At 37.5% G+C, this 26,856-nt stretch overlaps 1 protein-coding gene across 1 annotated transcript in view; it reads left to right on the top strand.

Moving 5' to 3' along the window:
- Positions 1 to 26,856, top strand: part of csul (protein arginine N-methyltransferase 5) — a 282,354-nt gene that overhangs the window by 95,969 nt on the left and 159,529 nt on the right. The window contains exon 3 of the mRNA XM_067146159.2: positions 23,120 to 23,337. Within this exon, the coding sequence (XP_067002260.2) occupies positions 23,120 to 23,337 (218 nt within the window). The remainder of the gene's footprint in view (positions 1 to 23,119; positions 23,338 to 26,856) is intronic.

Raw genomic sequence — 26,856 nt, forward strand, 5'->3', positions numbered from 1 at the left:
GTCTGTAATTCCTTTTGTTTTGCCAAATTTTCAAATATTTATCCATTTCAGGTCAACTCAAGACCGAATCGGTGGATTTTACTTTTCGTGTCTGTTTGTTTGTTTGTTTGTTTGTTTGTTCCACCATCATGTCGAAACGGCTGGATAGATCTCAACCAAACTTCATATTTAGAGTATACTCATCCCGGGGAAGGTTTCGATATGCATATCATTTTAAAATCTTTGAAAAGACGGGGGTTTTATGGGAAAAACAACGGTTTCCTTCATTTTCTCTTATACTATTGATTATCATCGCCATAAGACCTATCTGTGTCGGTGCGACGTAAAGCGCCTAGCAAAAAAAAACAATACTATTGATTTTCTGTAAGCGCTGTGGACCGTATGTGAAAGTTCTCTTCAGTATAAAAAAAACTTTCGTTATGTTCATAATTTACCTTACTCTTCAAATGACGGAGAAATTTACTATTTTCTGCCGATACCATGCTCTGCATTGAGTGACCGACAGACTGACATCGAATCTGTGGGTTACCATGGCAACGTCTCTGACTGCTTGCCAGCAGGGAATTAACTTATTTCTATTTTCTTCATCATTCCTTTAAATTCGTGGTTGTACCTTGGGTAGAAGGCAAGAGAGTCATCAATTGGCCATTCTGCGGGATATTGGCAGAATATCATTGGAGGTTATAACCGTCCTCGAATAGCTTAAGTAATAACACAAAAATTCATCTTCTTACCTGATTACGTAAGAATCTCTACACCTAAATTTCTCTCCGATTACCGCTTTCTTATATCCATAACTCACATCGGCATAATTTATTGAGTAGCATTTGATTTTCCAATACATTCACTTGGTATTTACATATTTGTCGTCATCTGGATGTCCTCGGTTATAATCCATTTTCTATTAATTTCAACTTACTAAACTGTATAATTTTCTTCCTTAATTACCACATATGTATGCGAGTGCTAATCCCGAATGCTGGACACTCTTTTATTTGAGGAAATATTCTAAGCTATGCAAATGTATATATCATAAACGGTCCGTTTTTTTTATAGGTTAAGTCCAGCGGATATAGCCCAAAAGGTGTTGTACGTGGAGCAGGTTCCTTATCTATCTGTGTAAATAAAATCGTAACGACTGTGTGCCTGTAATAATGACCATTGTATATTTTTTGGTTTAGTTTCTTGAAAGTCCTAATTTTTACACTCCCCACCGAAAACCCAGATTGCGGCATAATCTGCCAGTCGAAGAAGGATATTGAAATTTGGCAAAATTATACGTTTTAGCCTGTAACGGACGGAAAACTTCCAAGATCTTTAAATTTTTTCCCTTTTTATCCCGAAGAATATCGAAATATGGAGGCAATTTTAATGATGGTGCAGACCTTCGGGAAGTATTATCACATAACGGATGGCACAATCCCCGTTCAATTTGGAGTGATCTACAACCTTGGTCTTACGACTTTTTGTAGTATTTCTATCCATTTTACGTTTGATTTTTCTCTATTTCTCGATGTTAAGTAAATGTGGACTTTTCACATACATAATTCATACCTTCCATCATTTATAGGAAAGATAGAATCATCAAACTCTACAAGAAAATTGGTCCACCCAGTAGCCATATGTGAGCCAAATGCTATGTATGTAGCTGTCACTTAATTGTCCGAAAAGCAATGCAATGTGAGATATTCTGACACAAATTTTACCCTATTTCACGTTTCTAACTCAATCTGACCCGTGAATAGATGAGATCATGAGACCAGCAATTTAGGCCGCTAAATCCGGCATCTTATGGTACAATCCTTTCTCGATATGATGTACCGTTTAGCAGCAGTTAATCTGTAAATGAAGGTCTGCAATATTGTAAACAAGCACATACTTTCGTATGTCGAACTATATATATTGACTGATCTCGATTTTGTAGCGATCGGGAAAGGGTGTGTCTGCTATTGTAATCAGTACTCCCCACACCGACTTTGACTGGCAGTAGGAATGGTGTCCTTCTCCAATTCCTGTGTAACTGGCATTAATAAGGCAGGCCTACCATCGTAATGAATAATTCACTTCTCGATTTGACTTGCAGAAGGCAAGGAAGCATGCAGTTTTATTCAAAACTCCCCTTACCAGATTGTGTTTGACCGGCATACTGGCCAGCTATTTTGATGGAAACTCACCAACTTGGTGTGACTGGCAGTAAGCCGGCTGGCAGTTGGAAAAGGGGCCTGACATTATAATGATAACTGCACAACTCACCTCAATTTGTAATATGTCTGGAAGTAGAAAGGGGGGCTGCCATTGTAACGGAAACTCCCCAAATCGATTGTGACCGCGCAGTAGGTAATTGGGCCTGCAATTATAATGTAAACTTCCCAACTCGATTGTGAATGGCAGTAGTCAAATGAGCCAGTCGTTATCATCACAAATCTGTAACAAGCACTTTACATTGGAAACAACGTATGGGGACCTCTCCATGCTGTTTCTGGGATAACGCCAAGAGACATGCTATTTTAAAACAATCTTATTTACTGCATGTACAGTATTTACTTCAATATTCATATACAATGCAGAATACCGTAGCGAAGCACGGGTACATTTGCTAGTTTATATATAGTTACAGTCTTCATATGCCATCCGTTGGCGCTACAGTCGTTTCCTTCCCATTCCTATTGCTGTTCTATTCCATCAGCATCGTAAGACCTCTGTGACTCGATGTGTCGTAAAAGAAGTAACAAATAGCAATAGAACTGTAAGTATTGAATGATCATCTGGATTTCCTGGTTATGTCCAAGATTGTTGGAATCACTGAGACATACCTTGTGTTCAGGCCAGAATTCTAAGGTCGCATGTCCTTCATGACACCACGAGAACTACAGGGAAAACAGGGAGAGCATAGGGAAATAAAAATGCAGAAAATATACAGGGAAATGACTTGCGACATCAAAATTAAGCTAACCCAATCAACAGGATCAAACGAGACAGATTTGTAGACGCTACGCGAGTCATATGCATTGAGTAGTACTTTGAAAGAAAAATACAGATTGAGCACGTTTGGTAGTGAAGAAGAGTGAATGAAAACGGCATACTTAAACTAATTGCTCAAAGATCGCAGTACAGGAGGTGTGCGACATGTCTAGTATAGCATTAGTTAATGTGGTGTAGCTTATAATTCACTGTTAATGATAACATAATTCCAGGTCTTTACTTTGATAGTAAAATTAAACGTTCATAGATAGTAACTTTCTTCTATTATTTTGTAATTGCCTTGTTCTCCTTAAACCAGAACTTAAATTTTAATAATACACACCTCAAAAAGCCTTTTGCATCACCTGGAGTTCTAAGTGTCAAGGCTGCTGATGATGTCAGGGATTGTGTGGGATGCAAATGCACACTTTACGTCATGCATAACATGATTTGTGTAAAGAAAAATCAACAACAGGCGCGACACAAACACTATTCTTTAGCAACATGTATCCACCTATCGAACATGGGAATCTGATTCTGCCTCTCAGTATGATGTTACCACACCCTGTGCAGTGAATCACTGATTGGACCCGTTGTTGCATGCTGTCCGCAAGGCGGTTGAGGCTGTCCTGGTTGATCCTGTCCCACTCTTTCACAGCAGTCCACCGGCCAGGTGAGAGGTGGATTCGTTCATCGTGGCACTGCCTCTTTCAGCATATCTCAGGCATGCATAATGGGATTCATGTGCGGAGACACCGAAGGCCAGTCCATCCAGTCAATGTGGGCCTTTCTGCGGAAGAGGTTCACAAGATTGGAGTGGTGTGGGCATGTTGTCAGTATGGTTGAACAATGGGCCCGAGGATTTTGTTCTGGTATTGTGTACCAGCCATATTGCCCTCTGCGAGTGACGTCCGACATCCATACATAATGCCGCCCCAAATCATGATAGATCTGCCTCCCTGATGGGCATGTTGGATGGCATACAGGATTCATCTGGCATTACCTCACTCTCTCCAAACCCTTCTCCAACGATAATCCAGCATCAGATACATTCGGCATTCATCCGTGAAGAGAATCCGCTGCCATTCTTCCATAGTCCAGACCAAGTGTTCTCTTCCCCATCTGTACCTGGCGCGATGGTGTTGGGATATATATGTGGAGGAGAATTGTTCCAGAATATAACTGAAATAAAACAAACTAACAAACAAGCTGTCTCATTGTTAACTTTAATAATAATGTTATTCATTTTACGTCCCAGTAACTGTTTCTACTATTTTTGGAATTGTTGACTTAATTGAGCATTTTCAAACATAGTAAATATGCAGTGAAGTAAAATTGATGTTATGAAAATATTTTTACAATATAATGGAAATCATTTTCTTTGATTTTCATAAATTACTAAATATTAAAACTCGCAATTCTATCTTGATTTTTGTTGAAAACTTAAATAAAAATATTAAAGATTAAAATATTGTTAAAGTTTGCAAGGGAAAGGAATCATTTTGTGGGTTTGGAGGCATGAAGTCTGTCATCTGGGCGAGACTAAACATGATTCCTTGGAATTTTTGAAATTATCTTTTCCCATAATTTTTATTTTAATGACTTTTAGTTTTTGAAGTGATTTTCCTTTTAATATTGTTATTGATTTTCTGCCTCTCTAACTACATGTACTTTTTCGGAGATGCCGAGGTGCAGGAATTTTGTCCCACAGGGCGTCATTAATGTGCCAATAAATCTACTGACACAAGGCTGACGCATTTGCGTACCTTGATATACCATTGTATTGCTCCAGGATCGAACCGACCAGTTTGGACTGAGTAGGGCAGCACTCTACTGTCTGAGCTACTCAGCCCAGCGATTTTCCATTTACTTTGGAAATAAATTAATTGTATCTTAAAATTTTCATCGCTAATCCTCGACGTCTTAAGGGAAAAGGGCATCTTTTCCTGTACTGAAAAGTCGCTGTACAGGAACACTTGAAGGAATACCTGTGTTTAACTTAAGAACATCGTTGGAATGTTTAATTTAATTTCCGGGTCAAGGACAAAGAATACTGCAATGTATTTGAAACGTCGGCAAACTACGTGATGTGCAGATAAGTACAACACGGTTCAACCCGGAAATTAAATTAAATAATTCTTCACACCGTGGAAGCTTCACTTCTAAGATATCGTTGGAATGTCTTTGAAAGTTGTTGAGTCATCAGTCCATAGACTAATTTGATGCAGCACTCCATGCCACGCTATCCTGTGCTAACCTTTTCATTTCTACATAACTACTACATCCTACATCTGCTCTAATCTGCTTGTCATATTCATATCTTGGTCGACCCCTTCTTCTTACCACCTACACTTTCCTCAAAAACCTGGGTGTCTTAAGATGTGCCCAATCATTCTCTCTCTTCTTCTGGTCAAATTTAGCCAAATCGATCTCCTCTCACCAGTTCGATTCAGTATCTCTTCGTTTGTGATTCTATCTACCCATCTTACCTTCAGCATTCTTCTGTAACACCACATTTCAAAGTCTTCTATTCTCTTTCATTCTGAGCTAGTTATCATGTTTCAGTTCTATACAATGCCACACTCCAGATGAAAGTCTTAAAAAATATCTTTCTAATTCCTATATCAATGTTTGAGGTGAACAAATTTATTTTTTTAAGAAAGGCCTTCTTAGATTGTGCTAGTCTGCATTTTACGCCCTCCTTACTTTTGCCATCGTTACTTATTTTACTACCCAAGTAACATTATTCATCTACTTCCTTTAAGACTTCATTTCCTGATCTAATATTACCTGCATCACCTGACCTTGTTCGAGTGCACTCCATTACTTTTGTTTCGGACTTATTTATTTTCATCTTGTATTCCTTCTCCAAGATTGTCCATATCATTCAGCAGTTTCTCGAGATCTTTTGCAAAGTCAAATAAAATAACAAAATCATCAGCACATCTTGGGGTTTTGATTTTCTTTCCTTGGACTTTGATTCCCTTTCCAAATTCCTCTTTGATTTCCTTTATCGCCTGTTCTATATAAACATTGCAAAGGAGAGTGGACAAACTTCTGTAACAGGACTGGCTCCTTTCTGGATTGCTGCCTCTTTTTGAAAGCCCTCGATTCTTATCACTGCAGACTGATTTTTGTATAGATTGTAGACAACTCTCCTTTCTCGGTATCTGATCCCGATCACCTTCAGAATCTCAAACAGTTTGGTCCAATCATTATCAAATGCCTTTTCTAGATCTACAAAAGCCATGTACATGTTCTTGTCTTTCTTAATTCGGTCCTCTAAGATCAGACGTAAAGTCAGGATCGCTTCACGTGTTCCCACATTTCTTGGGAAGCCAAATTGATCTTCTCCTAACTCAGTTGGAAGTACTGGAGATGTAAGAAAGTACATCATCCAGTAGAATTGAAAGAGTTATCTCATAATTTATTTTTTCACATTTCTGCTTCTGTGTGATGTATATCACTTATTACAATGCCCCGTGGTGTGGAGGAAGCGTGCCTGCGTCTTACTCGGAGGCCCCAGCTAGGTCAGGGATTTTTACCTGGATCTGAGAGCTGGTTCAAGGTCCACTCAGCCTATGTGATTAGAATTGAGGAGTTATCTGACTGTGAGATGGCGGCCCCTGTCTAGAAAGGCCAAGAATAACAGCCGAAAGGACCACGTGACACCTCGTAATCTGCAGGCCTTCGGGCTGAGCAGCGGTCACTTGGTAGGCCAAGGCCCTTCAAGGGCTGTAGTGCCCTGGAGTTAGGTTATTTTAGGTTTAACTATTACAATTTTATTTCAAGAAGTAAATTGCAAGTAAAAATTACATTTTGTAAAAATGAACAATTACAAGTAAAAATTACTAAGAAAGTAATTATTACAAGTACCGTATACTCTTGACTAATCCTGGCATGGATTATCCGGTTTGCGGATTAACCGTGAACGTTTTTGCCTTATCAAAAATACTGTAATTGAAATTGAGTACATTTGAATTTGACAGTTTAATTTAAGTTGAAGAAAAAGAAAGTGTTCCTCATTCTGTGGCTCTACAGTGTATAGATACCCTGTTGGACTATATGTTACAAAGGGGGTTTGAATGTGATGACATCATTGCCGAACGCAAAATACGTCTTGAGGTAAAGAAGCAGACGAACAACCAAAAGCAGAGAACCATTACAAACTCCTTCAGAGCATGCATGTGAGTTATCTTTATTTATTTATTTACAGAGTTTACGCCCACATTGGAGCACTTAAATCAGACTACAACAAATTTGTCTTCCTTTTCTTCTCCCAAAAAGTCTTGAGTCTGGTTGACCTGGCTGCCCTCTCCGCATCTGTTATAACATATTGTTTCCTCTGTACAGTGGTCAGAGGAAGCCTGATGCATTTATTCTTCAAAATACTTTTCTCGCCTCTGTTTTCTATGGTTTGCATGGTAATATTCAACTCCTCCAAATCACTTTGAACTTTAAATCAATTGTTTTTTGATTTACTATTCCAAAAGTAATTAAATAATTGTTTTAAAACTCTCTTATCACTTAGTCGAAATATATGACAAAAAAAAGGCAATTCTTCTTTTTCTCATCGTGTCTGTGATGGACTCACTTTCCCGATAGATAACCTCATTCGGCAACAATCTCCACTGTCCATCCACCTGATGTTTCTTGTTCATGATCGTCTTGAGTATCCTTCGATCAACTCGTTGTAAGCGTTCTGTTGTTGATCTAGTATTGAGTTTAAATAATGTTTCACAAGCATAAGTTGCTTCTGGTTTAATAACAGAGTTATAATGCCTAAATTTAGCATTAATCAAAAGACATTTCTTTTTGTATGTAGGCCAAGTTATCCGTTGTGCCTGCTTCAGTTTATATATTCTGCTCTCTATTGATGGTTTTTTATTGCAATTCCAAGTAAGATTTTCACCCAAATATTTAAATGTACTTACAATTTCAATTCGTTTATTATTATTATTATTATTATTATTATTATTATTATTATTATTATTATTATTATTTAATAATAGCTCTGAATTTAGAGTTCTGAAAGTAGGCATTATTTTTGTTTTATCATACGAAATTTGCAATCCAACTTTTTTTGCTACATTTGCAAGTTCTTCCAATTGAACTTTAGCCTCTTCTAAACCATTTGCCAGTATCGCAAGATCATCCGCGAATGCCAAGCAATTTAGTTTGATATTTTTTCCAGTTTTGAATTTTGGAGGACATACCTTAGTCCACTCTCGCATGACCTTTTCCAATACACAATTGAACAATAATGGCGAAAGTCCATCTCCCTGGCGGAGGCCTGTTGTAATTGCAAATGATTTAGATAACTCATTTCTGAATCTAACTTTAGATTGAGTATTCTTAAGAGTCATACCAATCAGGCTAATAAGTTTGGAATGTAGACCAAATTTCTGAAGGACATTCAACAGTGATTCACGATGTATACTATCATACGCCTTTTGAAAATCAACAAACGTAATAACTAAATTTTTGTTTCTAGATCTATGATGTTTCATAATCCATTTTAAACTGATGATTTGGTCAGGGCAGCTTCTTCCTGGTCGAAATCCACCTTGATATTCCCCTAGTTCACAGTCAAGATGTCCCTGTATTCTGTTATAGATAATCTTAGATAAAATCTTATATGTAATATCCAATAATGATACTCCCCGATAATTATTTGGATCAGATCTATCGCCCTTTTTATGCAATGGTTGAATTATTGCCATATTCCACTCTTCAGGCATTGTAGCAGTATTCTAAATATCTATAAGATTTTATGTAGATTATGAACGGTTTGGTCATTAGCATTCTTCCATACCTCTGCGACGATTTGGTTCTCTCCCGGTGCTTTATAATTTTTAAAGGAATCAATTCCTGCTCGTACTTCATTATAAACGGGCGGTGTAACCTTTTCTAAAGGTATCCTATTTTTTGGATGTGTGTCATATTGCAGATATTCTGAAGGTTCCTCACTGTTAAGTAAGTTCTCAAAGTATCTAGCTAAAATTTCCGCATTATCTTGATTAGTATGTGCCTGTTTTTCATTAGTATCTCTCATTAGGAGTGTTGGGGAAATATAATTTGTTTGGTATTGCCGAAATGTTTTATAGTAATCTCTTGTCTTATGTTGAGTAAATGCTTCGTCAATAGAGTGTAACATCTCCGTGTGATAATTTCTCTTAACCCTTCGGACGATTTTAGCCGTATGTCATCTAGCAGTAACAAGTTCTTTGCGTGACTGTTCTGTTTTCCGTTGTTGATCAATCGACCATGCCTTGTGTCGGTGTTGAATTGCTGCATCGCACTCCTCATTCCACCAAGTATGTTTTTTCCTCTTTTTAACGGGAGCGTTTTCCTCAGCAATGGTTTTTAGCTTGTTAATTACCGTTCCCAAATCATCACTTAGATAGGTTTTAGATTGTTCATAATATAATTTATTATTAATGAGATAGCTAGGGTCATATGTTTTCTTCCTATTACATTTGGAGAGAATGCGTTTCTTTTTTGGAGTTAATTTTATTTTAATTTTGGACAAATAATGATCTGAATCTATGTCCACTCCACGGAGGACCCTCACATTGTAAATTTCCTTATGATAGTTCTTATCCATAGCTACATGATCAATTTGGAACTCCCCTAATTTAACATTAGGGCACTTCCAAGTCATCAGTTTATGTGGTCGTCGTTTGAATCGTGTGGTTTCCAAAAGTAGCCCATGATCAATACAAAGATCGATCAATCTCTGACCATTTCTGTTAGTTAGATGATGAGCTGGCCACTTACCTACAACATTACGAAACTTTTTCTCACGGCCTATTTTAGCATTGAAATCGCCAAGCATGATTTTAATATGGTTATTGGAAATGGATGATAATAGTTGGTCTAGTTCTTCCCAAAATTTGTCTCTGTCTTCCCTGTTGGTCCTGTTCTTTTCATTCGTTAGAGCATGGGCGTTTATCAATGTGTACGTTTTATTCTCTACTTTGATTGTCATCAATGCCGTTCGGGGGGAGGTGGAAGAAAAATCTTCATTTGAATCTAAGATACTAGTATGAACCAAAAAGCCAACTCCAAACTGAGGAACACTTTTTAGTACTCTTTCACCTGGGGGACCCTTGTATAGGCGATATCCCCCTGACTCAAGGGGGTCTTGATCCGTATTACGCAATTCTTGAAGAGCAGTTATCAGTATCTTATGTTGATCTAAGACGTCTGTAAGATGTTTTAAATTTTTTTTTTTTTTTTTTTTGCTAGGGGCTTTACGTCGCACCGACACAGATAGGTCTTATGGCGACGATGGGATAGGAAAAGCCTAGGAGTTGGAAGGAAGCGGCCGTGGCCTTAATTAAGGTACAGCCCCAGCATTTGCCTGGTGTGAAAATGGGAAACCACGGAAAACCTTTTTCAGGGCTGCCGATAGTGGGATTCGAACCTACTATCTCCCGGATGCAAGCACACAGCCACGTGCCTCTACGCGCACGGCCAACTCGCCCGGTATGTTTTAATTTGCCCACTTTCATTAATGAATTTATGTTCACTGTAGCGAAATATGAGAACTGTCCTGATTTTTAAAATTTAAGTTTCCTCTTAAACGGGTGGGTCTGCATGTTGTTTAATGGGTTGCAGGCGCTTCGACTCGCCTTGGTCTTCCATGTGACACTCCACCGTATCCGAATGGCGTCTTTGTTTGGATCTGATGATCGTGTGTATCCAAACCGGGGCATATTCATTAGATGACTAATCATAATAGGCTGATTGTCTGATCAATGATCAATACATTTCTGACCGAAGTCAGGGCTTACAATGCCAGATGTGATCTGGCAAGGTGATGAATGGTGAATGATGGGTGATGAAAGATGAATTGTGAAGAAGGCTTTTTGCCTTATTTCATCCTAGTTGTTCAGGACTGGGAGTAGGCATTTCCTCCATACCCCGCAAACGTTATGGTTTTCCCTCCAATACTCGGGTAGCTGATTGCAGTGGTTTCCCACTGGGCGATGGGGTCGGCACATCCCTACGCCGAAGTGAGTTATCTTTATAAATGTATTATAGCCCTCTTTATATGGTACTGTATTTTAAAATATTATAGAAGGCATTTTTCTTGTGATAAACACAAGCTTTTGGATTATATGTGTTTTCCGATTATCCGTGCCTTTCACCCCAGTCATTAGCCCAGATAATCGAGAGCATACTGTAATTTGATTACTTTCTCTCAATTACTTCCACAACGAAAATCACCAGGATAAAGTAGCCCTGCACATGGCGAAAATTATAAGAGGACACTGAGGTGAATATTAGATTAAAAATCTGGGCTACTGAAGCATGTGTTATAATACTTATGCATTATTTAATTCTGAAACATTATTATTATGGCATTATATTTGATCACACACATTGCGATCCTAGGCAACTGAATCAGGTTATGGACTACTCCTGTCCTGTGCACTCGGATTTCGAGTACCGTGGATTTACCAACAACCATTTGGAAATCTTCAGTGGGAGCTGACAGAATTTATCATAAAGGGTTGTACTTACCACAGTATAGATTTCTGTTTTGAGTTTCCTTTAACTTACTTCATGTGATACGACCCTGTGTCTTGGGTAAGTATGGTGCTCTGACAAATCATTACTGGGCTTACTCTTCATTTATACCAGAAGATTATATACGTATAAATTGATTACTGTTGGGATAGACAGCTCTTTGAATAGTGGTTTACAATGGTAGTAAGGGGAACGCTGGCCATTTAGGCTGCCTGCGCATCGACATTACATTTTACTCTACCTGATGGCAATCTCTCGGGTGACCTATGGCTGATATTGTATTTTTTTTTTTTTTTAATAAACACCAAGTGTTTCACCATAAATACAGGGTATTTCACTCAAAGTGGGCCCGGCCGGCGCAGCACAGCAGGTAGGAGGGCGTGCACAAGGCAACGAGAAAGTTGCCATGCAGGATTTGCAGAGTAAAGTTGATTTTGTTATTTCGTTAATAGTCTATTTTATGTTATAAGTTTATGACGTGTGTTCGTGTTAGTGGTTATTGTTTGCAATGTATATGTGGTTACTGTTTAATTGTTATTATGTTTCAAAATTTTGTAAATGTTATTGCTAAGTGTTAAATTCTATTGTTTCAATAATGCCTCAAATTGCATACACATTAGAACAAAAGATTTTCATGTACGACACATATATATATTGACAAATTCTTGTAGAGAAGTTAGAAGGCGATATTTAGGAAAATTCCCGGATGTGAAGATTCCAGGTAGAGAAATGGTAAGAAGACTTGTGAACAAATTTAGAAGCACAGGTTCGATTCTCGATAGGAAGCGAAGAGTAAAAAAGCGCGTGCTTACTGAGGAGAAATTATGCAAGGTAGGAGAGAAATAAGAAACAAGTCCTACAAAATCCCTAAAAAAACTTTCACAGCAAACAAATTTCGATTACCTCTGTGTGGTGAGCTACAAAAATGTTAAAATTGAAACCATAGACTATCACTGTTGTTCGAGAGTTGCGAGCACATGATGATGAGAGCAGGGTAAATTTCTGTAACTGGGTTTTGAAGGGTGTTGGTGATGGGGTACTTGATCCAAAATTAATAGTATTCTCTAATGAGGCATGGTTCCATTTAAGTGGACATGTTTCTAGTCAAAATAACAGGTACTGGTCTTCAGAAAAACCTGAAAATTTCATACATGAAACATCCCTACATGATGTGAAAATGGGAGTGTGGGTGGCAGTAACTGCAGACGGGATAATAGGGTTTATATTTTTTGAAACCACAATCACTGGGCAGAGAGATAGGGATGACATTCTTGTACCATTTTTTGAACAGTTGATGGGCAACGAATACCAATCTGGATATTTCCAGCAAGTCTCAGCAACCGCGCGTACGGCTAATGAGTTAAAATTTAATTGAGGAAATTTTCGACAATAGTGTAATAATTTAAAGATAAAAATTTCATAATGTTCCGTATTGAAATGTATCACAATGAAATTGAAATAATAAATAAGGTAGTTCAACTTATTCAATACAAATAAATATGAAATGTAGTATTACATTCCTATTTAATTAAAAGCGGAAGCGGTACAGGTTTTGACCCTAATCTGGGTCATCATCAGCCGAATAAAATGCAGAAAACAATGCATAGGTAAATAAGAAATTAAGGAGTGAGTCTTTCACAAAAACAGTTGAAGAGGCAAATATGTTAATGGGGATTGGCACTGTGCAATTTTAAATCGTAAAATCTAGAAGAAGTAGAAAGTCAGTCACTTATAAGAAGTAAGGCGCGATCTTCTGAATAGTAGCACAACACATGCAAATTTCAGCACTGTCTCATAATGTTTACAAGAAGAGGTGAAAAGTTAAATGAGCCAGCGAATTTGAGGCGCGATGTCACAATATAATTAATGAATATGAAGTCCCAAAATTGTTTAGAAGCCGAAGACGAGTTGCTTGATTGAAGTGAATTGCTAGCTCCTGAACAGCGCAACACACAATGCCGACTGAACTCAGTGAATAGCTTGTTGAACCAGTCTGTAATTGCTTCGGTTGCGAAAATGTGTGTGTATATAAATAATACAATTTAATATAATTTAAGTACGTAAACAGGATCTTGTAGATTCTTTAGAATAGTTGGTGTAAAAAAACAATTGTGAAGAGAAAAATGGTAAAAAGCGCAATATTGGAAACAAATGAAAAGCGTATATGCACAGTGCGCTACTTCTTGCAGATAAGAATTCAGGTCATGATTGAGGTAGTCCAAGGCAGTGCAAGGTATGAGTTTAAATTTGAATGTAAAAACCCAAAATGCAGGTGGCACTATAGTATATACAGTTCAATTCGAAAAAAAGTAGTTTTTTTGAGGAGAGGTGAATAGAAAAGATAGAATAAGTTAATAAAGGAAGAGGATTAGTAGATAAGAGAAGATAAAAGGGTTGGAAGTTGAAAGAAGATGGGAATGGATAAGATAGGGAATTAAAGGAGGAGTATTTTAGGGTGGGTTAGGAGGGTGGGTTACTGGAGGTAGAAAACGTGGGTAGGAACTTTGTAAGGCATGAAAAATTGAATCTGGGTTTTGAAACTTAGAATTTTTAAGAAGAAGAATTAGGAAGCCAAACAGGATATTGGGTTTTTCAGAAATATCATTTAAATTGAAATTAGGATTGAAGTATTGGTCAAGGTGAATAAAACAATTTTCAGTAGTGTTTAGGAGGGGGCCTTTGTTAATGATTTTAAGTATTTTTATGTCTTTTTCAATATTGGTGAAATTATGCTTGGAGTCTTGTATGTGTTGTCCTATAGCAGAGAATCTGTTGTATTTAATGGCGTTGATATATTTGGAGTATCAGATGTTAAAGCTGCGGCCAGTCTATCCGATGTATGAGGAGCTGCAGTTGTTACATTTGAATCTGTATACTCCGGAATTAGAACAAGCATTAGATTTGTTTACTGATTTAGAGTTGTGTAATATATCAAGATTTCGGTTATTGGTTCTAAAAGAAATTTTCATGTTGTGTTTTTTAAGAACATTAGTTATTTTATAAGCATCTTGAGTGAAAGTAAAAGTGGAAAATGCAGTGGGTTTGGCTTTGTCTTTTGATAACGTAGTTTTAGGACGGTGTTTGAATTTGTTGATGCTACGGTTTATGAAAGAGTTGTTAAAGCCATTAAATTTAGCGATATTACGGATGGTGTTCAATTCGTTATTTAAATCTTTTTTAGACATAGGGGTGTTGAAGGCACAAAATATTAGGCTGTTATAAGTAGCACGTTTATGTGCTTGAGGGTGTGAAGAATCTTGCCGTAATGTGGTTGCTGTTTGGGTTAGTTTTCTGAAAATTTTGTAAGTTAAAGAAGAAGGATGTCTAGTTATAGTTAAATCTAGAAAATTAAGAGTTTTGTTGTGTTCTGATTCAAGGGTGAATTTAATGTTAGAGTCAATGTTGTTGAGAAGAAGAAGTGTAGAGGCTGCGTTGGTTGATTCTTCCTTTAATATTACTAATGTGTCGTCAACATATCTGGCCCAAAAGAGGATATTAGAGAAATTATTATTATTATTATTATTATTATTAATTTTTGTGTTTTCTAAGAAGTCGAGGTATATTTCAGCTAGAATGCCTGAAGCTGGTGAGCCCATAGCTAAACCATCTTGCTGGTAAATTGTGCTATCAAAAGTGAAATAATTATTGTTGAGAGCCAATTTTAAGATTGACATGAAGTCTTGAATTTCTAGTTTACTCAGATTACTGAATCTGTTTAAGTTGTTGTTTATTATGGGGAATAATTTGGAAATTGGAATACTAGGATACATGTTTACGATGTAAGAAGAATGGAGAGAAAAATTTGGTTGGATGTCAAAGTTCTTTAATTTGTCGATTAATTCAGAAGTGATTTTGATAGATTTGTTGGATAAAAATCAATAATTTTTTAGTAAAAATGTTTGGATGAATTTAAAAGTATTATATAAGGGATATTAAAAAACACTTCCCTTCTTCTCACAGACCAAGAAAAAACTGAATTAATAAACATGAACCCAGGCCTTCCCACTGCCAAAGCCCTTCCAAAAATTCACAAAACTAACATTCCCATCTGCCCAATAATCAATTACAGACCCAGTCCCGTTTATAATACTTCTAAATTCATCCAAACATTTTTACTAAAATATTATCGATTTTTATCCAACAAATCTATCAAAAACACTTCTGAATTAATCGACAAATTAAAGAACTTTGACATCCAACCAAATTTTTCTCTCCATTCTTCTTACATCGTAAACATGTATCCTAGTATTCCAATTTCCAAATTATTCCCCATAATAAACAACAACTTAAACAGATTCAGTAATCTGAGTAAACTAGAAATTCAAGACTTCATGTCAATCTTAAAATTGGCTCTCAACAATAATTATTTCACTTTTGATAGCACAATTTACCAGCAAGATGGTTTAGCTATGGGCTCACCAGCTTCAGGCATTCTAGCTGAAATATACCTCGACTTCTTAGAAAACACAAAAATTAATAATAATAATAATAATAATAATAATAATAATAATAATTTCTCTAATATCCTCTTTTGGGCCAGATATGTTGACGACACATTAGTAATATTAAAGGAAGAATCAACCAACGCAGCCTCTACACTTCTTCTTCTCAACAACATTGACTCTAACATTAAATTCACCCTTGAATCAGAACACAACAAAACTCTTAATTTTCTAGATTTAACTATAACTAGACATCCTTCTTCTTTAACTTACAAAATTTTCAGAAAACTAACCCAAACAGCAACCACATTACGGCAAGATTCTTCACACCCTCAAGCACATAAACGTGCTACTTATAACAGCCTAATATTTTGTGCCTTCAACACCCCTATGTCTAAAAAAGATTTAAATAACGAATTGAACACCATCCGTAATATCGCTAAATTTAATGGCTTTAACAACTCTTTCATAAACCGTAGCATCAACAAATTCAAACACCGTCCTAAAACTACGTTATCAAAAGACAAAGCCAAACCCACTGCATTTTCCACTTTTACTTTCACTCAAGATGCTTATAAAATAACTAATGTTCTTAAAAAACACAACATGAAAATTTCTTTTAGAACCAATAACCGAAATCTTGATATATTACACAACTCTAAATCAGTAAACAAATCTAATGCTTGTTCTAATTCCGGAGTATACAGATTCAAATGTAACAACTGCAGCTCCTCATACATCGGATAGACTGGCCGCAGCTTTAACATCTGATACTCCAAATATATCAACGCCATTAAATACAACAGATTCTCTGCTATAGGACAACACATACAAGACTCCAAGCATAATTTCACCAATATTGAAAAAGACATAAAAATACTTAAAATCATTAACAAAGGCCCCCTCCTAAACACTACTGAAAATTGTTTTATTCACCTTGACCAATACTTCAATCCTAATTTCAATTTAAATGATATTTCTGAAAAACCCAATATCCTGTTTGGCTTCCTAATTCTTCTTCTTAAAAATTCTAAGTTTCAAAACCCAGATTCAATTTTTCATGCCTTACAAAGTTCCTACCCACGTTTTCTACCTCCAGTAACCCACCCTCCTAACCCACCCTAAAATACTCCTCCTTTAATTCCCTATCTTATCCATTCCCATCTTCTTTCAACTTCCAACCCTTTTATCTTCTCTTATCTACTAATCCTCCTCCCTTATTAACTTATTCTATCTTTTCTATTCACCTCTCCTCAAAAAAACTACTTTTTTTCGAATTGAACTGTATATACTATAGTGCCACCTGCATTTTGGGTTTTTACATTCAAATTTAAACTCATACCTTGCACTGCCTTGGACTACCTCAATCATGACCTGAATTCTTATCTGCAAGAAGTAGCGCACTGTGCATATACGCTTTTCATTTGTTTCCAATATTGCGCTTTTTACCATTTTTCTCTTCACAATTGTTTTTTTACACCAACTATTCTAAAGAATCTACAAGATCCTGTTTACGTACTTAAATTATATTAAATTGTATTATTTATATACACACACATTTTCGCAACCGAAGCAATTACAGACTGGTTCAACAAGCTATTCACCGAGTTCAGTCGGCATTGTGTGTTGCGCTGTTCAGGAGCTAGCAATTCGCTTCAATCAAGCAACTCGTCTTCGGCTTCTAAACAATTTTGGGACTTCATATTCATTAATTATATTGTGACATCGCGCCTCAAATTCGCTGGCTCATTTAACTTTTCACCTCTTCTTGTAAACATTATGAGACAGTGCTGAAATTTGCGTGTGTTGTGCTACTATTCAGGAGATTGCGCCTTACTTCTTATAAGTGACTGACTTTCTACTTCTTCTAGATTTTACGATTTAAAATTGCACAGTGCCAATCCCCATTAACATATTTGCCTCTTCAACTGTTTTTGTGAAAGACTCACTCTTTAATTTCTTATTTACCTATGCATTGTTTTTTGCATTTTATTCGGCTGATGATGACCCAGATTAGGGTCAAAACCGGTACCGCTTCCGCTTTTAATTAAATAGGAATGTAATACTACATTTCATATTTATTTGTATTGAATAGTTTGAAATACTTATTTATTATTTCAAGAGGGTAATAAGTAAACCATTGTGGCCCCCGAGATCCCCAGATCTTCTGGTTTGCAATTTTTTTAATGGGGAAAATTGAAAAATAAGGTTATTCCAACAAACCCTCACACTCTAGAAGAACTCAAAGAAAATATCACAAGAGAAATTGAAACTATCTCGGAAGATGAACTAACGCATGTGCTTGAAAATTTCCTGAGACGATTCCATAAATGTGTGGATGCAGGGAGGACATTTTCAACATATCTTCTGAAACAAGGTGAGTAATTATTTTACTTTGATTATGTTTTGCTATGTGTGCTTGTTATTTAGATGTGATTCGTTCGGGTGCTCTATCGGCCGCAAGATCAACGAGTTACCATGTGCTCGTCTGACGTTCAGCTCGCCCTTCTATCCAGCCGGCCCTCCTTTGAGTGAAACACCCTGTATTTTACATGCCAATACTGTACAACCTGGAGAGTTAAATGGGCTTTTTTTTTTTCCAGCCTCTTTGCCAGGTTTGAACCCACTATCTCCCGAATGTAAGCTGATAGCTACAAGACCCAAACCGTGCAGCCACCACCATCTTCTCTGACGGGACATGCATCTCAGCTGACTGTATCATGAGCCTGGTACTAGGTACGACCCACACTATGTGAAGTGGAGTCTGTGGTCAGACACTTTAGCATGACGAGACATGCATCTCAGCTGACTGTATCATGAGCCTGGTACTAGGTACGACCCACACTATGTGAAGTGGAGTCTGTGGTCAGACACTTTAGCGTGACGAGACATGTATCTCAGCTGACTGTATCATGAGCCTGGTACCAGGTACTGGCGTCTGTGGTCAGACACTGAAGCATGATGAGACATGCATCTCAGTTGACTATATCACGAGCCTGCTACCAGGTTCTGGCGTCCGTGGTCAGACAATTTAGCGTGACGAGACATGTATCTCAGCTGACTGTATCATGAGCCTGATACCAGGTACTGGCGTCCGTGATCAGACAATTTAGCGTGACGAGACATGCATCTCAGCTGACTGTATCATGAGCCTGGTACCAGGTACTGGCGTCTGTGGTCAGATACTGAAGCAGGATGAGACATGCATCTCAGCTGACTATATCACGAACCTGCTACGAGGTACTGGCGTCTGTGGTCAGACACTTTAGCGTGACGAGACATGTGTCTCAGTTCACTGTATCACGAGCCTGGTACCAGGTACGACCCACGCTGTGTGAATTGGAGTCTGTGGTTAGACACTTTAGCATGTTGAGACATGCATCTCAGCTGACTGTAACATGAGCCTGGTACCAGGTACGACCCATACTATGTGAACTGGCATCTGTAGTCAGACACTTCAGCGTTACGAGACATGCATCTCAGCTGACTGTATCATGAGCCTGGTACCAGGTACGATCCACACTATGTGAACTGGAGTCTGTGCTTAGACACTTTAGCGTGTCATACTGGGGCTGGCATGTTGGAGCGCATCCACTAACGACTCATAAATATATTGATTATATGGAGAACACATTGCTTCCTGTCACTCCAGAACGGTATCTCTAAGGATTCATTTTCTGGCAGGATCACCATCCGTTGCACCAGGCTAAAGTCAATAAGGTATGGTTTTGACTAGGCCCGAGATCGTGGTTTTAAATTGGCCTGCAAAGTCACTTGACCTGAACATCGTAGAGAACCTATGGGCCATGATATAAGGAGTTTGCTCGAGATCTATGCAGACAACCATGCGAGTCATTAAGGCTAGTTGTGGGATGAAATTCTCAGGGTCTGGGAAGATGATGTCCTTACTACACTCCATTCCATGAAGAACCAAAGAATTTGGGAAGTCCAGTATTAGGTCCGCATGCCTGTTTATTATGCTTTTTGCTTTTTCTGCCCTACCTTATTTCGTGTCAGAATGACAGGTTTATTTTCCAAATATTAATGTTCTTTCTTGTTACTTTCCTCTGTGCCATGGGCCAGGTAAGGCCTAAAACTAGCCTGCTGGTTGTTGGGCACAAATACTTATCCACTTGGTCATTGTCGATAGTTCTTCAGATTTACTGGGAATAATGCTCTGGTCGTTAGTGCCTGGTCATTACCAATGCATATGCCATTTTAGTTTGTTAATTCTAATTTTTTGCTGACTTTCCTGTAAGAGGCCTTCTGAACTTCAACTGTATGCAATCAGTGAGTGATCTGAAGATAGGTATATCTGCTCCAGGATATGCGGGGACTTTTTCACGCAGTGTCTGTCTTTTTTTTTTTTTTTTTTTTTCACTATGATTGTGACACTTATCTCCGGGTGTTTTCTATGTGTGTCTGCTCATTGGTGGTGCTGTAAACCGTGTGTTGGTCATGATGTGAAGTTCTTGTTTGCATCAACTTGTGAAAATAAAAATTATAATTTCACCTTTACAATACTAAAATTGTCTTTATTGAAAAGACTACATTAGACTATATCAATTATATCTCCTGTCCCTCTATATGCCTGTTCCCTCTTGTGATCACTTTGTCATTGGGATTTGTCTTCAAGAGAAAACTTCTTCAGCATCGTCATCATCACTGGTTGAAGTGGGCATGTAAACTTAAATGATAATTGTTGCTGTTGAAAAGCGAGCCATGATCATCCTATCACCCATAGTCTTCACATCGAGGAGTTTGATGTTCCTTTTCACTTCCTAAGTGTATTTCAGGTACTTTATACTCCCCATTCTAAAATTTAACTCCATCTCTCCATCGTGTTTCTGTAAGACCAGGTATATCTGGGCCATATCGCTACATTTCTCTCTCCAAGTTACCCCTTTGGGTGGGGGACGCAGATGAAGAATACACCCACATATCGTCTGCCTATCATGGGAGGTGACTAAAAGGGGCAGCCAAGTGATGATTGTATTAGAACCATGAAAACTACTTGTGATTAGTACCATCACGCGGGGAACACCACGAGTCACCTATACTTGCGAGTAGTACCACTATGTTAGGTACATAACAGGTTTGTGATTAGTAGCAGCAGAGAGTGGCTTCACGGTGGGTTTAGAGTACCTGTGATTAGTACCACTATATGAGCGACATCATGGGTCTGTGTTGCCTGTGATTAGTACATCTATGTGAGGAACACCATGGGAATAGCGCCGCCTGTGATTAGTACATCTATGTGAGGAACACCATTGGTTTGCGTTGCCTATGAGTGGCACTATTATGTGAGAAACACCATTGATCTGCGTTACCTGTGCGACGTACGATACTTGTGAATAGTACCATAATGTGTGGAACACCGTGAGTCTACGCTACTTTTGATTAGTACCACAGCGTGACAAATACCATCTTCACGTTTTGAATTCTGGTCAGTGGATGCTTTTGGACTTTAAAATTGTCATTAAATTTTGTCTCATTTCGTTCCATTAGGGGCCGATGACCTAGAAATTAGGCCCCTTTAAACAGCAAGCATCATATCTTCAAGTTCTCTAATATTCCCTCTTGAAGCTTAGTTTGTGCATTCCAAGTTCTAAGATTTTGCTTGTTGACAACATGAGACATCCTGGTTCTTCATTTGATGGGGTTTTGAAGATAAAGGTAGTTGACATTCTTTTGAACTGTGGAAAATATTTGTCTGTAGATGAATACGGTATATTACCATTGATAATATAATAATCATCGTATGGCCTCAGCTACCGTGTGCAGACATTTCAATTTGACGCCATCTGGCTGTCTGCTCGTCAAATTACCATTGATGATATTGCTAAACTGACAGAGAGTAAATCTGGTTTAGTTTGGAACCAACCAGGCTGAAAATGAAAAAGAAGATTAAGAGAAATTGGAAGAACAGGCTTTGAATGAACTGTTGTAAACTCCTTTGAAAGTTATTGTTTCTTGTGAAATACTCCAAAATTTCCTTTGTTTCCCTCTCCAAAGTCCAGTGAAAATGTCATAACCTGCATTTTCAGTGTGAAGAAGTGGGGTGGTGAGCAGTGCAAACAAAATTATGCTGTGAATTTTGTAATTGTGCCTAATCATATCCAACAGAGCAAAATGCAAATTAACAAAGGATAATAGTGAGAGCTGGATATTTGAGATAAAGAAGGCAGCTCGGATAGAGGCAGTGGAGATGTGGATATGGAGGAGGATCATCAGAATGAGCTGGACTGGTAAGAAATCGTACCTAGTGTTAAAAGAAGTCAATGAAAACCGGACATTCGTTATAGAGATGGAAAATAAATCTTGTAGTCCATCTGCAGAAATATGGTACATTCCTAACAAACACTTTTGAAGAAAAAGTGGGGGAAAATAGGCAGAGGAAGAGCCTGAAAATCATAGCTTGAAGACCTGGAGAGCATGATGAAATACAGGAACTACAAGGAAGTGAAGAGAGCAGCAGAGAAGAGAGAAGAATTGATGCAGCCACAAGGCTCTGTCTTTATTACATGATAATGAACACTGTTGTTCTGTTCTGGACTTTGGTATCCTTGTTTGTTATTTTTTGTACCATTTCTGTTGTTTTTTTTTTTTTTTTTTCTCTCTTTGTTTCCTCCTTCTTCTTCTGACAAATCTAGTCTTAGAATTAGTTCATATAATTTAACCCAGCAGTGCAGAATGATGCGCAAGAGAAGTTATGGGGCAGTATAGTATTTTCTTGGTTAATTTATGACATAGATTTTGTGAAGTGATAATTCTTTGAAATATATGTTTAAGGTAAATAAATTAATAATTTCCTGTGTATTTTGAATCAAAGCTATTCTGTGTAATAGAAGAGTCCTTGTCTCTTTTTAAAACAATTATCATGGTTTTACTGTAACTCGGAAGACTATTTCTAAATTGAGTACATACAGTATATCATGAGTACATAATTTGTAGTAAATAATTGTTCACCAGTTATTTCTCTTTTGACAGACATTTTATCCTATGTAATACACTAATAACTTAGAACTACTTCTACCAGTTGTCATCTAAAAATAATTTGCTATAATTTTATATTATTTTTTTATTGTTGTAAAAACAGTTAAGGAGTTAACCATTTTTTGAAGAGGGTATCAGTATTCTGTAGGTAAAATAAATTTCAGCTTCTGTATTCCTTGCAGATTGGAACAACTTGATAGTGGGGAAGCTCTCTCCATACATAGATGTAGATTCCCAGGATCCTGCGCAGCGTAGACATGCAGAAGAAGTGCTAACTCAAGAGTTAACATATGCTAGTCATTTGAGTTTACCTGCAATTCTCATAGCTCTTCGGAATAGCAACCATGTAAATCTTGCAAGAATAATTCACAACAAAATACAAGCGGGATGTGCGTATCAGGTATGAAGATTTGTGTTATATTTGTAGCGGTTAAAGCATTACAGGTTTAAAAAAAAAAAAATTTGCTTCAGAAATGGATGTAATTTGAAGTAAATGTAGCAAACGTCTATGTCTTGTTATGTTTCAAGATTATTCTTGGTCATTTTTATTGGATGATATCAAATTGTTCCAGCAATGTTAGTGTTTGGGGAACAAAGCAGTATGCAACTGTATGGTTCCATTTATTACACTGTATACTGTATTTTAATATTGTAAATTAACTTGTATCTTCTTAGCTAGTGAATTTTGTTCCATAAAGTTGTTACTTATTTATTGTTCATATTGCAGTGTATAAAGTCCTCCTTTCACAAGAACGAAATTTCTTCTGCATGCTACTATATACAGCTTTGGTAAGTTATGTTCCCTTTGATATTTTACCTCGATGCTCCTTCTTGCTCCTTTGTGCACTTTAGTATTCTCAAGGAGATTACTTTTTATGAAAGATGTCACTACAGATGAATTAATTTTCTGAAAAAGGACTGTTGACCTCCTAGATAAAATATATAAAAATGAATTCTAAGCAATATAAACCTCATTTTGACATATCTGTCAATTTTGGATTATGCGATAACTGTTCCTGCTGTGATGATGTAGGTCTAAACAAGGGCATGTCTTGAAAAGTGGCTTCATATGGCTGTACTTAATGAATTGATAATTCTACAATTTAGATATTTCAATCAAAATAACTACAAGACATTTTCAATAATATGGTTTGAAAAATGTATAATTCTTAAATGACTTGTCTAAGTTATAAATTTTACTAAGTAAAGGTGTATATAACATCAGTTGGGGAAAAAAAAACCATACAGCATTCTTCGTTGAATGTCTAGGAAAATTTTAGTAAATACACCAAACTCCATTTATTATTATTAGTATCATTATTATTATTATTATTATTATTATTATTATTATTATTATTATTATTATTATTATTATTATTATTATTCATTTATTTGCATTGGTATACACAACCTGTATCTGAGGTTCCGTCATTACAAGTCTCAGAGCTCGCAACAGAAAAACAGAAGAGAAAAAAGTGAGTGTTCGTGAGTTCTATCCAACTGCCAGCACTTCCTAACATTCTCCCACCTTTGCAAATACTGTCACTGGCTTGGTGCCCGCAGGTTGTTGTTTTATTGTCACGAATACCGTGTCCGTGGGTAGGTCTCCTTCCACTGTGACTTCCTCGGACGAATCAGCAGTAGAGTCTTTGCATTTAGTACCTGCACTGTTAATATTTTTGTTTTTTTAATTTGCTTTATGTTGCACTGAGACAGATAGGTCCTACGGCGACAGTGGGATGGGAAGAGACTAAGAATAGGTAGGAAGTGGAATTAATGTATAGCCCCAGCGTTTGCCTGGCATGAAAATGGGAAACCATGTAAAGCCGTCAGGACTGCCGACAGTGGGATTTGAACCTAATATCTCCCGAATGCAAGCTCACAGCTGCTTGCCTTTTAACTGCATGGCCAGCTTGTTTGGTTTAATGTTTGTTACACAATATTCAAGACATTTTTTTCAAAACACAACCTGTATCTGAGATTCCGTCATTACAAGTCTCGGAGCTCGCAACAGAAAAACAGAAGAGAAAAAAAAATGAGTGTTCGTGAGTTCTATCCAACTGCCAGCACTTCCTAACATTCTCCCACCTTTGCAAATACTGTCACTGGCTTGGTGCCCGCATGTTGTTGTTTTATTGTCACCAATACCGTGTCCGTGGGTAGGTCTCCTTCCACTGAGACTTCCTCGGACGAATCAGCTTGAGGTGAACATATGTCAAGGATCTCTTCTAAGGGGTAGAGTTTTTGTAGAAGTCATAAACATTCAGTTGCTGTCCGCAGCTTAACTAACCTGGTAACTCCATCTCTTCCAGGGATTAGCCGAATGACTCTAGAAAGCATCCAAGCAAGACGCTTAGTTGTCTGTTCCAATCAAAATCACATCCCAAACTTGCAAGTTATCAGAGTTGGCAGAGTGTAAAAAAACCAAGCTATTCCTTCTCGAATCAGTTTCTGAACCCTTGTCTAACTTGCTGCAAGTACTTCCATCTGTTTTCTAAAAGGAAGATTCTATATTATCCAGATCAGCGACATCATTACTAGCAAGGCTAATCAGAAACATTGATGGCTTTAGTGGGGATAAATTCTGAAGGATCCTCAGACAAATTAGTCAGTGGTGTATTGATCAAGACTGCTTCACTGTCACATAACAGGGTGATCATTTCTTCATAATTGAGGGAAGCGCCATTGTTCTCCCCAGGACCTTTTTAACGGGCGCACCACCCTGTTGTTTTTACAGACCGCCCAGCCAACGTAACCTAGATATGTGCTAATGACATAATATTAATACATATCTGAGTCACTGGGTGGTTCAAATTAACATATAAATACCGTAAACATGTTTATTTAATCTAGAGGACCCGTACTGCCCCGCAGCATTCGTTATAAGTAGGTCAGATAACTCTTCTTGATAAGCCTGTCATAGTCATATTGTTTTGCCTGCCCTTTTCAGTGGTTTTATGAACATTTAATAATAAGCACAGTAAGGTATGCCACAGTTCGTAGTCAGAATTCATCCATTCTGACGTCATCTTGCCATCTGTTTGGTAGAAATCTATCCGTATATTCACTTTTTTATCCTGCAGTTCCTGAAGTAAACCTTGGTATTGTGTCGTAGAAGGCAATGGCATATTTAATCAGAGTTCTTCTGTATCGAACGGTTGTCTTGTGAGCTCATAGGTTAGTCTCGAAGGAGTGGGGTTTTTTTTTGTCAAGCAGAGAAATTTTTTTAGGATTCATGGTGTTCACTCTTTCTAGTGTACCTAGGTAATGTCTGAGGCATTTATCATGATGGGGGTCTGTTCGTACGTAGACTTTTTTTATATTAGCAGCATGTAAGTTATTAGGAACGCCCTGCCATCTCTGGAATATATTTGGAAGCAGGGAAAAATTAGAGTATCAGATAGTATCTAAAAGGGAATAGTATTCTTCCATGATCAGAGGAAGTGTATACTCTCTGACGTGGCAGGTAGTAATCACACATGGCTGGATGAAATGACGTTACTAAGGATGAAAATCACACCTATCGGAATATTAATGAAAGTGTTAGTCGCTTAGCAACCTGCTAAGTACAGAATGGATTTCGGGTTAGGGTAAGCCTTAGCCTGCGATTATTGGAGTGTTAATTTAATGATTTGATTTCATGATAACTCAAAGTTGGCTGAACTTTGAGAGCCATCAATGTCTCATGATTCACCAGCACGTAATTCCGGAGAGAACAAAACAAAAATGAAGCAAATCGGTCCAGTGGAATGGACAGAAGGATTTGCCAAAAGCTGTTTTTGGTAAACCCTTTTAATATATAGATTATTAATCTTCATTATTGTCAGCACAATTGCATCAATCGCATCAGAGGTTAAATGTTTTTCTTGACAATCGCGTACTGTCCTGCACAAGCGGTGTCTGGATTAGCACTCAATTC

The sequence above is a fragment of the Anabrus simplex genome, chromosome 4, assembly GCF_040414725.1.
Source record: "Anabrus simplex isolate iqAnaSimp1 chromosome 4, ASM4041472v1, whole genome shotgun sequence".
Classification (NCBI taxonomy): domain Eukaryota; kingdom Metazoa; phylum Arthropoda; class Insecta; order Orthoptera; family Tettigoniidae; genus Anabrus; species Anabrus simplex.